At 40.0% G+C, this 12,087-nt stretch overlaps 1 protein-coding gene across 5 annotated transcripts in view; it reads right to left on the reverse strand.

Annotated features, from left to right (window-relative positions):
- stxbp5a (syntaxin binding protein 5a (tomosyn)) overlaps positions 1-12,087 on the reverse strand; it is a 193,094-nt gene that overhangs the window by 71,250 nt on the left and 109,757 nt on the right. For all 5 annotated transcript variants that reach the window (XM_078556629.1, XM_078556631.1, XM_078556630.1 and 2 more), the window contains exons 13-15: positions 11,795-11,862; positions 6,443-6,483; positions 578-798 (exon numbers count right to left, since the gene is read on the reverse strand). In XM_078556629.1, coding sequence (XP_078412755.1) covers positions 578-798; positions 6,443-6,483; positions 11,795-11,862 — 330 coding nt within the window. The remainder of the gene's footprint in view (positions 1-577; positions 799-6,442; positions 6,484-11,794; positions 11,863-12,087) is intronic.

Genomic DNA, 12,087 nt, shown 5'->3' on the forward strand with positions numbered 1-12,087 from the left:
GGATAGCTTTTTCAAGGGTAAGCAAGATTGACTGAACTCTATCCTGTATGATTCTATGAACTATCTCCAAACTTCATGATCAGGCAAGGTTACAAGCTGACGTACATATACCTCATTGTACCATGCATGTCAGCGTTTAAGTCAACCTATGAAGCCTCAAAAATCCCTTGGAAAATGGGGGTTGACTTATCTGCCAAGTATAAAAGTGAACCGCCGGTGTTGATGATTGTCATTTTGAAATGTCATCGGTATCTGATGCAGAGTGTGTCTGTCTTAAACTCCCACGCATTTTCGCAATGTGGCCTGTATCACCCACCCGATCCTGTGCACCCAGTTATAAGGTACTGGTAAGTAAAACAGAATGACTACAAACTCAAGTATGGCATATCATGGCTGAAAGTTAGGGGACAGTTGGATGGCTGACTTATACACTGAGTATATGCAAAAACATGATTTCTGGGGCCAGAAAAATAGGGTTGTCTTCTGCACTACGATTTACTTTTAATATAATCAACTAAATATTACATCAGTAAGGATCCAATATCTGCAAGTACATTTTAATTACTGTAGATCATACCTGGATAGCCTCTGTTGTCACTTCCTGTCTGCTGAATTTGTAAACTATTACATGTGCTGATACACCTGCCACACACAGCATTCTGCTTTCAGGACACCACGTGATAATTTGAATGGCATATGGGTCTTCATCCACAATGTCTGTGTTTGGTTTTTCCTCTTTATTCCGAGATTTTTCAAATACCTTGGATGTCTTCATCTTATACAAAACTTGTAACGTTACTAATACACAAGAAAATGAAAATGTGAAAAGAACACTTAACAGATCTGTCCCAAATTAAGAGTTACTCAATGTATATTAAATATTGATACTTGCTCATTATGACAAGACCACAATATTCTTGGTTCTAAATACCATAATTGATCAGCCAGTAAATATCAAAGAACCAAACTGCTGTCCCCAAAAGGCACATGCTTTCAAATGTTCCAATTTTGAAAATTTTCCAAATTTTAAGCTTTTTTCAAAAAAGAGACGGTTCTGCAGTATTCCCTTGGATCGGTCTCTTGAGTAGAAATAACTAGCTGTGAATGACAGTAAGACAAATTAAACTACTTTCACTTCAGAAAAAACATCAGGTCTCAACATTAACCAAATTTTGTACATCACCACAAATCTGTGAAAGGGAAAAGCTCACTGTTCAAATTAAATGGTCTTCTATATACTACGATACTATGAGCAAGGAAATAAAACCATGAGGGTTTTTTCCAAGAACTGCTTTACTGGCATATGCCACAGCTAATGCCTCTGCACATCCCAAGTAATGGCCTGTTCCCCTGTTTATGGAGGTTTTTTTCCCAATAACCTGAAACTAAACCGTTCATCTGAACTTGGTTGAAGGTTAAGAAAAAAAATAATTGCAATGGGGAGGTCTATTATATCTTTGGCAAGCAATTTACCTTTATTATTTCCTCTCCCTGGGTTACATTCCAAGAATAAATCCACTCCAGGAATTAAACCCATCTAAAAGTTGCACCAGAAGCTAACACGATATTCTGTTGTCAGTTAAATTCTAGTCACAGTCTAAACAAGATATGGTACCACCTTCCAAAGACAGGGAGAATAGTACAATAATCAACTGCCTATAAATTGAAGGTCGCATTCATTCCTCGGAAATGCTATGAGCTTAAAAACATGAAAACACTTTCATTAAGACATGGAGCTCATCTATAAGAGTGGTCTGGAACACCGAAGCCAAAATAACTAAACCAAAAAAGTTAGGAAACCCTAAAAGTAACCTGTCTGCACCAGGGTGCTGCTTTGGATACATTAGAATGCTTAAGTTGCAGCTTCGTGAGTGAGGGAGTTTGGTGAAGAGGGGAAGGAGGTGCTCCTTTCTGTTTCTACCTTTCCTCAGTCTCCAGTATCTGGCTCTTACTTTTGCTACAGGGGAAGAGCTTGGTTCAACATCATAGAAGCCCATAAAGCAGCGGAGAACGCGCCAGGGGCTTACAGATAAAATCTAAAAGTGACATCACAGGAGTTCTGTAAGTTGATTAGTTGATAAGTATAGGCCTTTCTGGACTCAGTGCAAAGGAGACGACTGGTGAGTGACAGATGAATTATATTATACCATGCTGTAGTAAACACTTTATATAAAAGTTTAAGGATATCAATGCAGCTCGGCCATGTGGAATGTGCATCCTGCGGGATGTGGGAAGTCGTGGCGGCACAAAGTGCCCTCGATGACTACATCTGCAGGAAGTGTCATCAGCCGCACAAACTTCAGCTCCAGGTTGCAGAACTTGAGCAGTGGCTGTAGTCAATGTGGTGCATCCACTCAGGTGCATAGTCTGAGGATTATGTCGATAGTACATTTAGAGAGGTGGTCACACCGTAGCTAAGTAGTACACAGGTAGAGAGGGAATGGGTGACCGCCAAAGTATTTAACAGGCACAGGCAACTAGTGCAAGAATACCAAGGCTATCTTGCTCTCTAACCACTTTTCTGGGACAGGTAGCACTTATACAAGAAGGATGGCTTACACCTTCACAGGACCGGGACTAATGCACTCACGGAGGTTTGCTAGTGCTTTTGGGGCAGGTTTAAGCTAGATTGGCAGGGGGTTGGGAACCCGAGGGGAAATTCAGAGTGGAGAGGAGAGAAACAGGCAGTGTGAAGTAGAGAAGTATTAATTGATAGGGAGGATATATCAGAGAGTAGTATCAAGTTAAATAGATTACTTGGACAGTTTGGCAGAATTAGACTCAGCGGGGAGGGTGGGGGGACAGAGAGTAAAAAAGCCTAAATCCGGGTTAATGTGTATGCACAGAGTGTGTTTAATAAGATTGGCAAACTCTAGGCACAGGTTGACAAATAGAATTATGCTATTATTGTTATAACAGAGACCATGCTCAAGAAGGGCAGGTATTAAATATTCTTGGGTACGATATGCTTCGGAGAGACAGGGAAAGAAGTAAAGGGATTGGGGGAGGAAAGAGTGGCAGTATTGATTAAAGATGGCATGTCAGTCCTGGACGGGTTGTTCCAGAGAGGTCAAGGACATAATTTCTCTGGCTGGGGATAAGGAATGAAAAAGGTGCGATAACATTTACTGGTGTGGTATATAGACCACCAACTAATGGAAGGGGTGTAGCGAAACAAACTTGCAAAGAAATTACAGGGAGGTGCAAGAATTTCAAAGTAATTATAATGAGGGTCTTCAATTATCTAAATATAAACTGGGACAGGGATAGTGCAAAGGGACAAGAGCGGCAAGAGTTCCTGGAACGTGTTCAAGATAATTTTATGCAGCAGTATGCTTCCGGTCCAATGAGAGATCAGGTGCTTTTGGGCCCGAGGAATGAGTTGGCCCAAGTGGATCAAATATTAATGGGAGAGCATTTAGGAGACAGTGGCCATTGTATCATAAGGTTTAGGTTGGCCATGGAAAAGGACAAGGAACAATCCAGAGCAGGGATAATTAATTGGTGGAAAGCCAACTCTGATGGAATGAGAATGCATCTGAATCAATTGAGTTGGAATCAGATGTTGGCAGAAAAGACCTGAACAATGGGTTACCCTAAAAGAAAAAATATTGCAGGCAATGCCAAGGTATATTCCCTTGAAGGGGAAAGGTAGGACCATAAAACCCAGAGCATCCTGGATGACGAGAAAGATAGGGGTGAAGATGAAAATGAAGAAGTACATGTATCATAGTTGTCAGATAGAAAATACAATGGAGAATCAGGCTGAATATAGAAGGATCAGAAGGAAAGTGAAAAAAACTAATAAGAAAAGCAAGGAGAGAGCATGAGAAGAGACTGGCAGCTAACATAAAAAGGAATCCCAAGGTCTTCTATTAGCATATAAATAATAAAAAGGGTGTTAAAAGAAAGAGTAGGGCCGCTTAGGGAATAAGAAAGGGGACTTGCGCATGGAGGCAGGAGAAATAGTGGAGGTATTAAACGAGTACTTTGCCTTTGTCTTTACAAAGGAAGAAGATGCTACCCAGGCCAAGGTGAGAGAGGAGGTAACTGGTACATCAGAAGAATTTATAATTGAGAAGTTGGTGTTCGAAAGGCTATCTTTACTTAAACTAGATAAGGTACCAGGACCAGATGAGATGCATCCATGGGTACTGAGGGAAGTGAGTGGAAATTGCAGAGGTACTAGTGATAATGTTCCAGTCTTCCTTAGACATAGGGGTGGTGCCAGAGGACTGGGGAATTGCAAACGTTACACCAATTTCAAAAAGGGTGAAAGGATAAAGCTGGCAACGACAGACTAATCAGTTTGACTTCAGTGGTAGGGAAACTTCTGGAAACTGTAGTTCGGGGCAAAATCAATAGTCACTTAGCCAAGTGCAGGATAATTAAGGAAAGCCAACATGAATTTATTAACAGAAAATCATGTTCAGTTAACTTGGGAGTTTTTTGAGAAGGTAACAGAGAAGGTTGACAAGGAAATGCTGTTGATGTGGCGTATATGGAGTTTCAAAAGGCTTTGATACAGTGCCACACAACAGACTTGAGAGCAAAATTCTAGCTCAAGGAATAAAGGGGAAAGTAGGCACTTGGATAAGAAATTGCCTGAGTGACAAGAAACAGAGAGCATTTGGTTGTTTCTCAAATTGGAAGAAGATTTGTAGTGGCGTTCCCCAGGGGTCAGTGTTGGGGCCCTTGCTCTTTCTGATTTATATTAATGACCTAGACTGGGCGTGATTTCAAAATTTGCAGATGATACGAAGATTGGAAACATTGTCAACTGTGATGAAGATAGTCTTGAACTTCAAAAGGACATAGACCTGTTGGCGGATTGGGCAGACAAGTGGCAGATGAAGTTCAATGTAGAGAACTGTGAGGTGATTCATTTTGGCAGGAAGAATATGGTGAGACAGTACACATAAAGGGAGAAACTCTAAAGGAGGTGCAGGAATAGGGGGACCTCAATGTATTTGTACATAAGTCATTAAAGATGACAGGGCATGCTGAGAGAGCAGTTAATAAAGCATTTAGTATCTTAGGCTTTATTAATAGAAACACTGAGTACAAGAGTAAGGAGATCATGTTGAATTTGTATAAGACACTAGCTAGGCCTCATCTGGAGTACTGCATCCAGTTCTGGGCGCCATGCTTGAGCAAGGATGTGAAGGCGTTGGGAGTACAGAGGAGATTCACAACAATGATTCTAGGGATAAAGAACCGTAGCTATGAGGATAGATTGGAGAGGCTGGGACTGTTTTCCTTGGAGAAAAGAAGGCTGAGAGGAGACTTGATAGAGGTATTCAAGATCCTGAGGGCTTTAGACAGGGTAAATAGTGAGAAACTGTTGCCACTCAAGAGAGCATCAAGAACAAGAGGACACAGATTCAAAATAATTGGCAAAAGGGGTAAAAGTGATGTGAGGAAAAATTTTTTCACCCAGAGGGTGGTCGGAGTCTGGAACAAACTTGCTGAGTGGTGGAGGCAGGTTTGATCGAGATATTCAAAAGGGAATTAGATTGCTATCTGAGAAGAGAGAATGTGCAAGGTTACGGGGATAAGGCAGGGGAGTGGGACCAGGTGGAATGCTCTTTCAGAGAGCCAGTGCAGACTTGAATGGCCTCCTTCTACACTGTAAAGATTCTGTGACCTAATCCAATTATTTCTGACTCCTTCTTGGCCTACAAATTTACGACAGCAACTCAGAATTTAACTTGCAGCTGATGCAAGCAGGAAAACTGATGAATGTGGATGCTTCTTTCTACAAGGTGCTAAGTTTTGAAGCTAGAAGTATGATGAAGGCAAGCACAAGTTGCATTTTCCCTCAAATTTTTATTTAAATCAGGTCCTAGGCAGAATTTCATGACTTTGAGTGATTCTGCTCCCATAGTGCACTTGATAAATGGAAAAAATATAGTTGAAAGCATTGGTCAGTTGTTCTGAGGTAAAAATGCCCAAAGTCAGATTTTGCAGACAGACTGAGGCCTTGACACAATGAACAATTCAATGAGCAAATGTAATCATAGCATTGTCAAATATATATGTTTGACTTTAGTTTGATTAAAGTTGTATTATAGACACTAGTACTTTCAGCTATTGAAAGAAAATATGGCAAATTAATTTCTTCCCCCAAGAGCATTTTGAATAATTTGATTGGTTTAATCAACAAACAATATATTGGAAATACCCATCATAAGACTATCTACACGCTTAACCTAACTTAGCAGAAGACAATCTGGCTTGCTTGCATTGGGGGTGGGGGAGAAAGGGAGAGGCAAGTTCACATGGTGCAATATAATGACTTTGGTCTAACTCTAGAAATACAGTCATCATATCGACTGCCTGCAACGATGTCCATGAATGAAGCGTTTTAAGACATCGCAATAATTTGTCCCTTGGAGAAGAACATTTCATCTAGTATTTTGAAGGAATCTAACTAACTTACTGGCTGAAGCATCCCAGAACTTCAATGATCCATCTGCATGCCTAAAGAAGGCAAAGGAAAAATGGGTTTCAATACATTGTTCACATGCATTTGCTTCCAAAGTTTTGATGCAAATAGGCATTTGAAAAGCATATAGGCATTCATACATGAAAATTAGTTTTAGAATCCTTTCAACCTAGTTGTTGTAGACTCACCTGTCTACCTTAATTCTTATTATTATGCAAAAGGTTATATTTTTGAACCAACTGAGCAAGCCTCATTCAAAAGAGTGAATAAATCTAATTTCACTTCGGGAAATTAAGAACGAGCTTAACCCAAGCTGGCCATGCTATTAAGCTTGTTCAGTCCTTGCTCTGTTTTATTTGTTCTGAGAATGTGGTTGTTGATAAGGCTATCACTAGTTACCCTGAAAATATGATGAGCCCAGTCCTTGTGCTGATATGCTTCCATAATGTTGTTGGGAAAGGGATTTCAGGTTATTGCTACACAATTCTTTATAACCAGTTAGGTGCACCAAGATCAGATATGCCAGATTTTGGTGGCTGCTGGAGGTGCAGGAACAGGCGTGCAGGGTTATTGATCAAAAACTCAGCTTGCCAATGGTCTAAATCAAGTCTTGGTTCCGTAAATATTTGTTTATTCTACACACAAGATACATCATCCCAGTTTACAGCATTTTGGGACAGCGTTCTAGCCAGGGCAAATGCGTGAAACTTTGTCATTGTATTTTACAAGAAACTGAATGAAAAATAATTTTTAGGAACCAATATTTACTTGGTCCAGCCTGTTCCTTCAGCAGAGGTTAGACCATTCTCTCTTTCCAAAGTACATTCAATCATCTTGAACCTACTTACACCATCCGTCTTGGCTGACTGACTTATAGGATGCATCACCACCATTTAAGTAAAATTTCTTCCACAGGTTTCCTTCCTTTTAATTTGTATCCTCTGCTATTTAAACCTTTCGCCATAGCAACTGTACCTCAGTTCTGTTAATTTCCTGCATGCTCTTGGAAACAAATAGGGTCATCTCAAAGTCTGTTTCTCCAAAGAAACAAAACCCAACCTCCTTAACTTTTTCTAGTCACTTACATGCTTATGTGGAATTATTTTGTTGCTCCCTGTTTCTTCTCATGGTCCAAGTCCTCCTCCTTGGGATTAGCTAGAATTGTAAACACAGGGATTCCACCCACCATGGCACAATTCAGCCTTTTAAGTTCTGCACTCCAAACCTGTTAATGCCCCATACAACCCTCATTTTTTTAACCCATGTCCAATTCTTGATATTCATTCCTTCTCAATTTCATTTGTCAGGTGTCTACCCAGTTGTATAAATGAGCTATGGTCTACTCTGATTTTATGTAGTTTCGAAACAAGAGGAATTTCAGCTCCACTGAAAAATCCTTCCTACTTTATATTGCGCCACTCAAGTTCTGTGCATTTCCAATTTTTAAATCAGGTTCTTACCAATTCCATGTCCTAACCTGGATTTGTGGGGTTTTTAGTTTAATTAGAATCATTCCTGAAAGAATAAATAAATCACTTAATATCAACTTTACAACATTCTAACACTAGAGGGGGCTTCTTAGGTGTCACCTTCCTCTTTTAAAATCAATGCTAGCTCCTTCATTGACTCCTCCATCTTGCTCTTTCAATTGATCTTCTCACTACTGAAGTTAGGTTAACGGGCCTGTATTTGCCTGGGGCAGACTTGTTACTTTTTAAACATACATCCCACCTTTAGGCACGCATGTACTGCATAAAAGTGACCACCACCTATATACCTATATTTTCTGCAGCTCTAACCCCCTCACAAATTGCTTCTATTGATCTTACACGGAGTGAAAAATTTTCTTCAAATCTCAGAAGCTTTTAAGGGAAAATGAGATGACAGGGAAAAGGCCTTGCTTTTCTTCAAATAGTGACACAATATTGTTAACTCAAGGACTCATACAGGACTTGCATATTGATAGCAATGCTGTGTCCATGTGCTCACTCAACATTGCTAGCCTATTCACCAATGTATCATTCAAGGAAACCATAGGAATTTACACTGTGTCATAATATTATGGCGATCTAGACACACCACCAATGTCAAATCTGTATTCATCTTATGAATTCAGCAATCCTTGCAGTTGAGTTCAATTGTTTGACCAAATAGATAGTGTTGCCACGGGATCCCCTCTAGGCCCAGCTCTCGCAAACATCTTTGTTGCTTTCCATGAGAAATTACACTGAAAACCAATTTAAGATCATTAGTTGGGCTCACAATATGGCTCACTTACACATGCTAGAAGCCATATATATTCACTCACAGGGCCCTGCCCATTGCAGGCAGAAGTAGCAGGTCCATGCATTACATCTGTTCCCAAGTTTTCAGACACCTTACCCTTCCAGGGTAAAGTGAGGTAGACTGGACACTTTTTAGGGCGGAAAGAAGCGGCCTTCAGCCCATTCATGAGTTTGCACGACATATGGTGAGCAATGATCTGATCAGGGTAGCCATTATCCCGCAAGATAGCTTTGATGCGCCCTACTTCACCATAAGCTTGCACGTTAAGCAAATAGCTCAGGCCCTATTTACAAGGTTGCTGAGAAGGCCAATCTTATAGTGTGTGGAACTGTAGGAATCTCAATATGTATATTGACCAGTGAAGATGGGCTTGCGGTAGACAGTAGTAGAGCGCCCATTGGCAGATTTCTCAACTAGCACGTCGAGGAAAGAGAGCTCATTTGACTGCTCCACTTCAAAGGTGAATCTGAACGCAGGATGAAGCCCGTTGAGGTGTGTAAGGAAGTTCTTGCATGCAGCTGCAGAGTCAAATATAGCAAATGTATCATCTACGTATCGGAAATATGTAAGGGCAAGGAGGTCAGGTGTCTTTCCATCAAAGGTCTGTTTCTTGTCCACACTGTTACTGTGCAGTAGTATTGGTATTTTTCAGTAAAATAATGCTGCCATCAAGCCAAAAAGACGTTTTATTACAGAAATGAGTAATGTGGTATATGAATTTCAATGCCTGTGAGATGCCAGGTACTAGGCTGTATGTCCCAGCGGCTGGCAGATCACGTCAAAAAAGCACATCCCTTTGGCTGTTTGCAACAGACAAAGTACTGACTATACCCAATCAGCCTGTGCTTGCAAATCTCAAAACAGCGTCCAAGATTAGATGTGGTTCCATGATTGGACAATACTTGCTAAACAATCCTGATTGTGCTAAGAATTACACTGAAAACAATTTAAGATTATCAGTCGGGCTCGCAGTGTGGCTCACTTACACATGCTAGAAGCTACATATATATTCACTCTCAGGGCCCTGTCCTTTGCAGACAGATGGAGCATGTCCACACATTATGCCTATTCCAACTAAACAAAAGCTTGGGGGAACCACCATTCTCTCGTTCATTCCCCATGGCAATACCTTGTCCAGAGTCGACCTGTCTGGCTTGAAGTTCAAACAAAAGCTTGGCAGTTAACAGCTCTCTGCTGCTTTCTCCATGGCAATGCCTCTACCGGAGTCTACTTGCCAACCAATCAGCACTCCCTTCTCATGCAGTACAAGTTGTTGTTTCCCTTTACTGTTGGTTTATCTTGCGTAGCTCTCCTAATGAGTGCAAGATGAAAAGCTTCGATAGTGTGTCTTTTTTTCCCCAGCAATTGTGAACTCAACATAAACTATAACAAGACTGACAGATGACATTCAAATAGCACCTCCAACAACACAGCACTCCCTTAGTGTCGTATTGAAGCGGTAACTTGAAATATGTGCTCATACCTTGAAGTGGGACTTGAATACACGACTTTCAGACTCAGAGGTGAGTGCTATTTGATCCAGTTGTTGTGCAAAGATAAGAGTGGAGAAGCTACCAACTAAAAAAAGGGTGAAGTGGGCCAGTTAGATTTAGGATTATAGGGCTGAACAGGAGAGAATGAAAAGGCCAAAATGTGGAAATGATAAGGTTTCTGAAGGGCTGAAAATTCCTAACCTCCTCCAATTCCTTGCTCCTTTTCCTTGTAGCCTGCAATTTGTTTTCCCTACTTATTTCCATTTTAAATGACAGTCATTCAATTTGATAATTGTTCCTTCAGAGTTCAATTTTACCACCTGCATATATATTTATCAACAGATACTTTTCAGCAAAATACAGCTGAGCTCATCCTTCATTCCTTTGAATCTTGTCTTATAACTGGGAGAAGAGAGGAAAGGTGGGTGCCCCATGCCAAGAAAAATGTCAATACAGTAACTGTAAATTCACCCTGGGAGGTAAGGGATCAAAATATATCTTTCATACACAATTAAAAAAATAACTGGGAAAGACAGGAATGTGAAGAATGCTACAAATCAATTGTGGAGGTAGAGCTGAATTATTGGTAAAAATGCAAATAACTATAAACAAGAAGTTTTAGGAAGGAAGAACAAGCTTAGTTGTATCTCACATGAAGAAAGTGAAATAGTACTACAAATATTATACATACAAAGCCACAATCTTTCACTATCAATAAGGCATGTAACAGTATCGCAGCAGCAATCACATGATATATTTCTCCTGTAAATTCGTTGTGTTACATAGTAATGGATGAATTTCTACCATGTTTAGACTGCAACAGGATCCAGGTAAACATTAAATCCATATCCCAAACAAACTTTATGCAATGCTTCAATGAGACATTTCCTGTACTGCTGTGTATAAGTCTGTGTTCATCAAATAAATTAGCTTACAGTTTCCCAGAAGAAATCCCAAAAAAAAAGTTTCAGGGCACATATCTGATGAATCTCTTTCCAAATATTTTGACTGGTCATGGACTGCTCTCCTTAACCCAAGCATTCCTTGCTATAGTTTATCCATGGACTCAATGAACAATGCCACAGCTGGCCTGCTATTATTTAATTTCATGTTACAACCTTTGTCATTGCCAAATGATATATTCCTAACTAATATGAACAGCACAAATGGGAGGTCTGATCGCATACTTTATATGCAATCACTCTTTCACTGTTGAAGGCAATGAATTTCTAAGTTCGCTGGGTCCAACTTAGTTGTTAAAGCTGTCTAGATTCAGTAATTTTAGAATTTATATTCCAGCAAATCTAAAGAAAACTAATTTTATAAGCAAAAGGTGTACTGTGATTAACTTTTCAATGAAATAAGCACCAGCATACCAGATACTGGTCTCAAGTTGACTCCAGGTGACATACAAATATAGGTACCTGTTTCAGACCACATTTTTGAAACATAAACAATGTGCTTTATACTCAAAAGACACAATTGTACTTACAGAATATACAAGCTATATAAAAAAGTAAGGCATATCTTGAATAAGACTGACAGAAACAGAATGTTCCTCACTTACCCTGTGATAATTATCTCTGGGTAGCTCTGAGTGCCTAAGCCCCAATTACCTCCATTGATGGGCCATTCCTAGAAGATGTAATGAGAATAAATGTAGACACCATAAGAGATTTTCTTTTTAATAAGATGCTCTTGCTACTAATCATACTATCCAGAAATTCAAGCAAGCATTTAGGGCAGTCCTAGTGGGCAAGAGAGCTACATTCCTACATGAATCTCTCAACAATAACTGCCTATGACCTCTGTGAGCCTATTGCATAAACAGTGCCAGCTTTGTCTCCAAACACAAGTTCA

The sequence above is a fragment of the Cetorhinus maximus genome, chromosome 14 (assembly GCF_964194155.1).
Source record: "Cetorhinus maximus chromosome 14, sCetMax3.hap1.1, whole genome shotgun sequence".
Taxonomy (NCBI): Eukaryota; Metazoa; Chordata; class Chondrichthyes; order Lamniformes; family Cetorhinidae; genus Cetorhinus; species Cetorhinus maximus.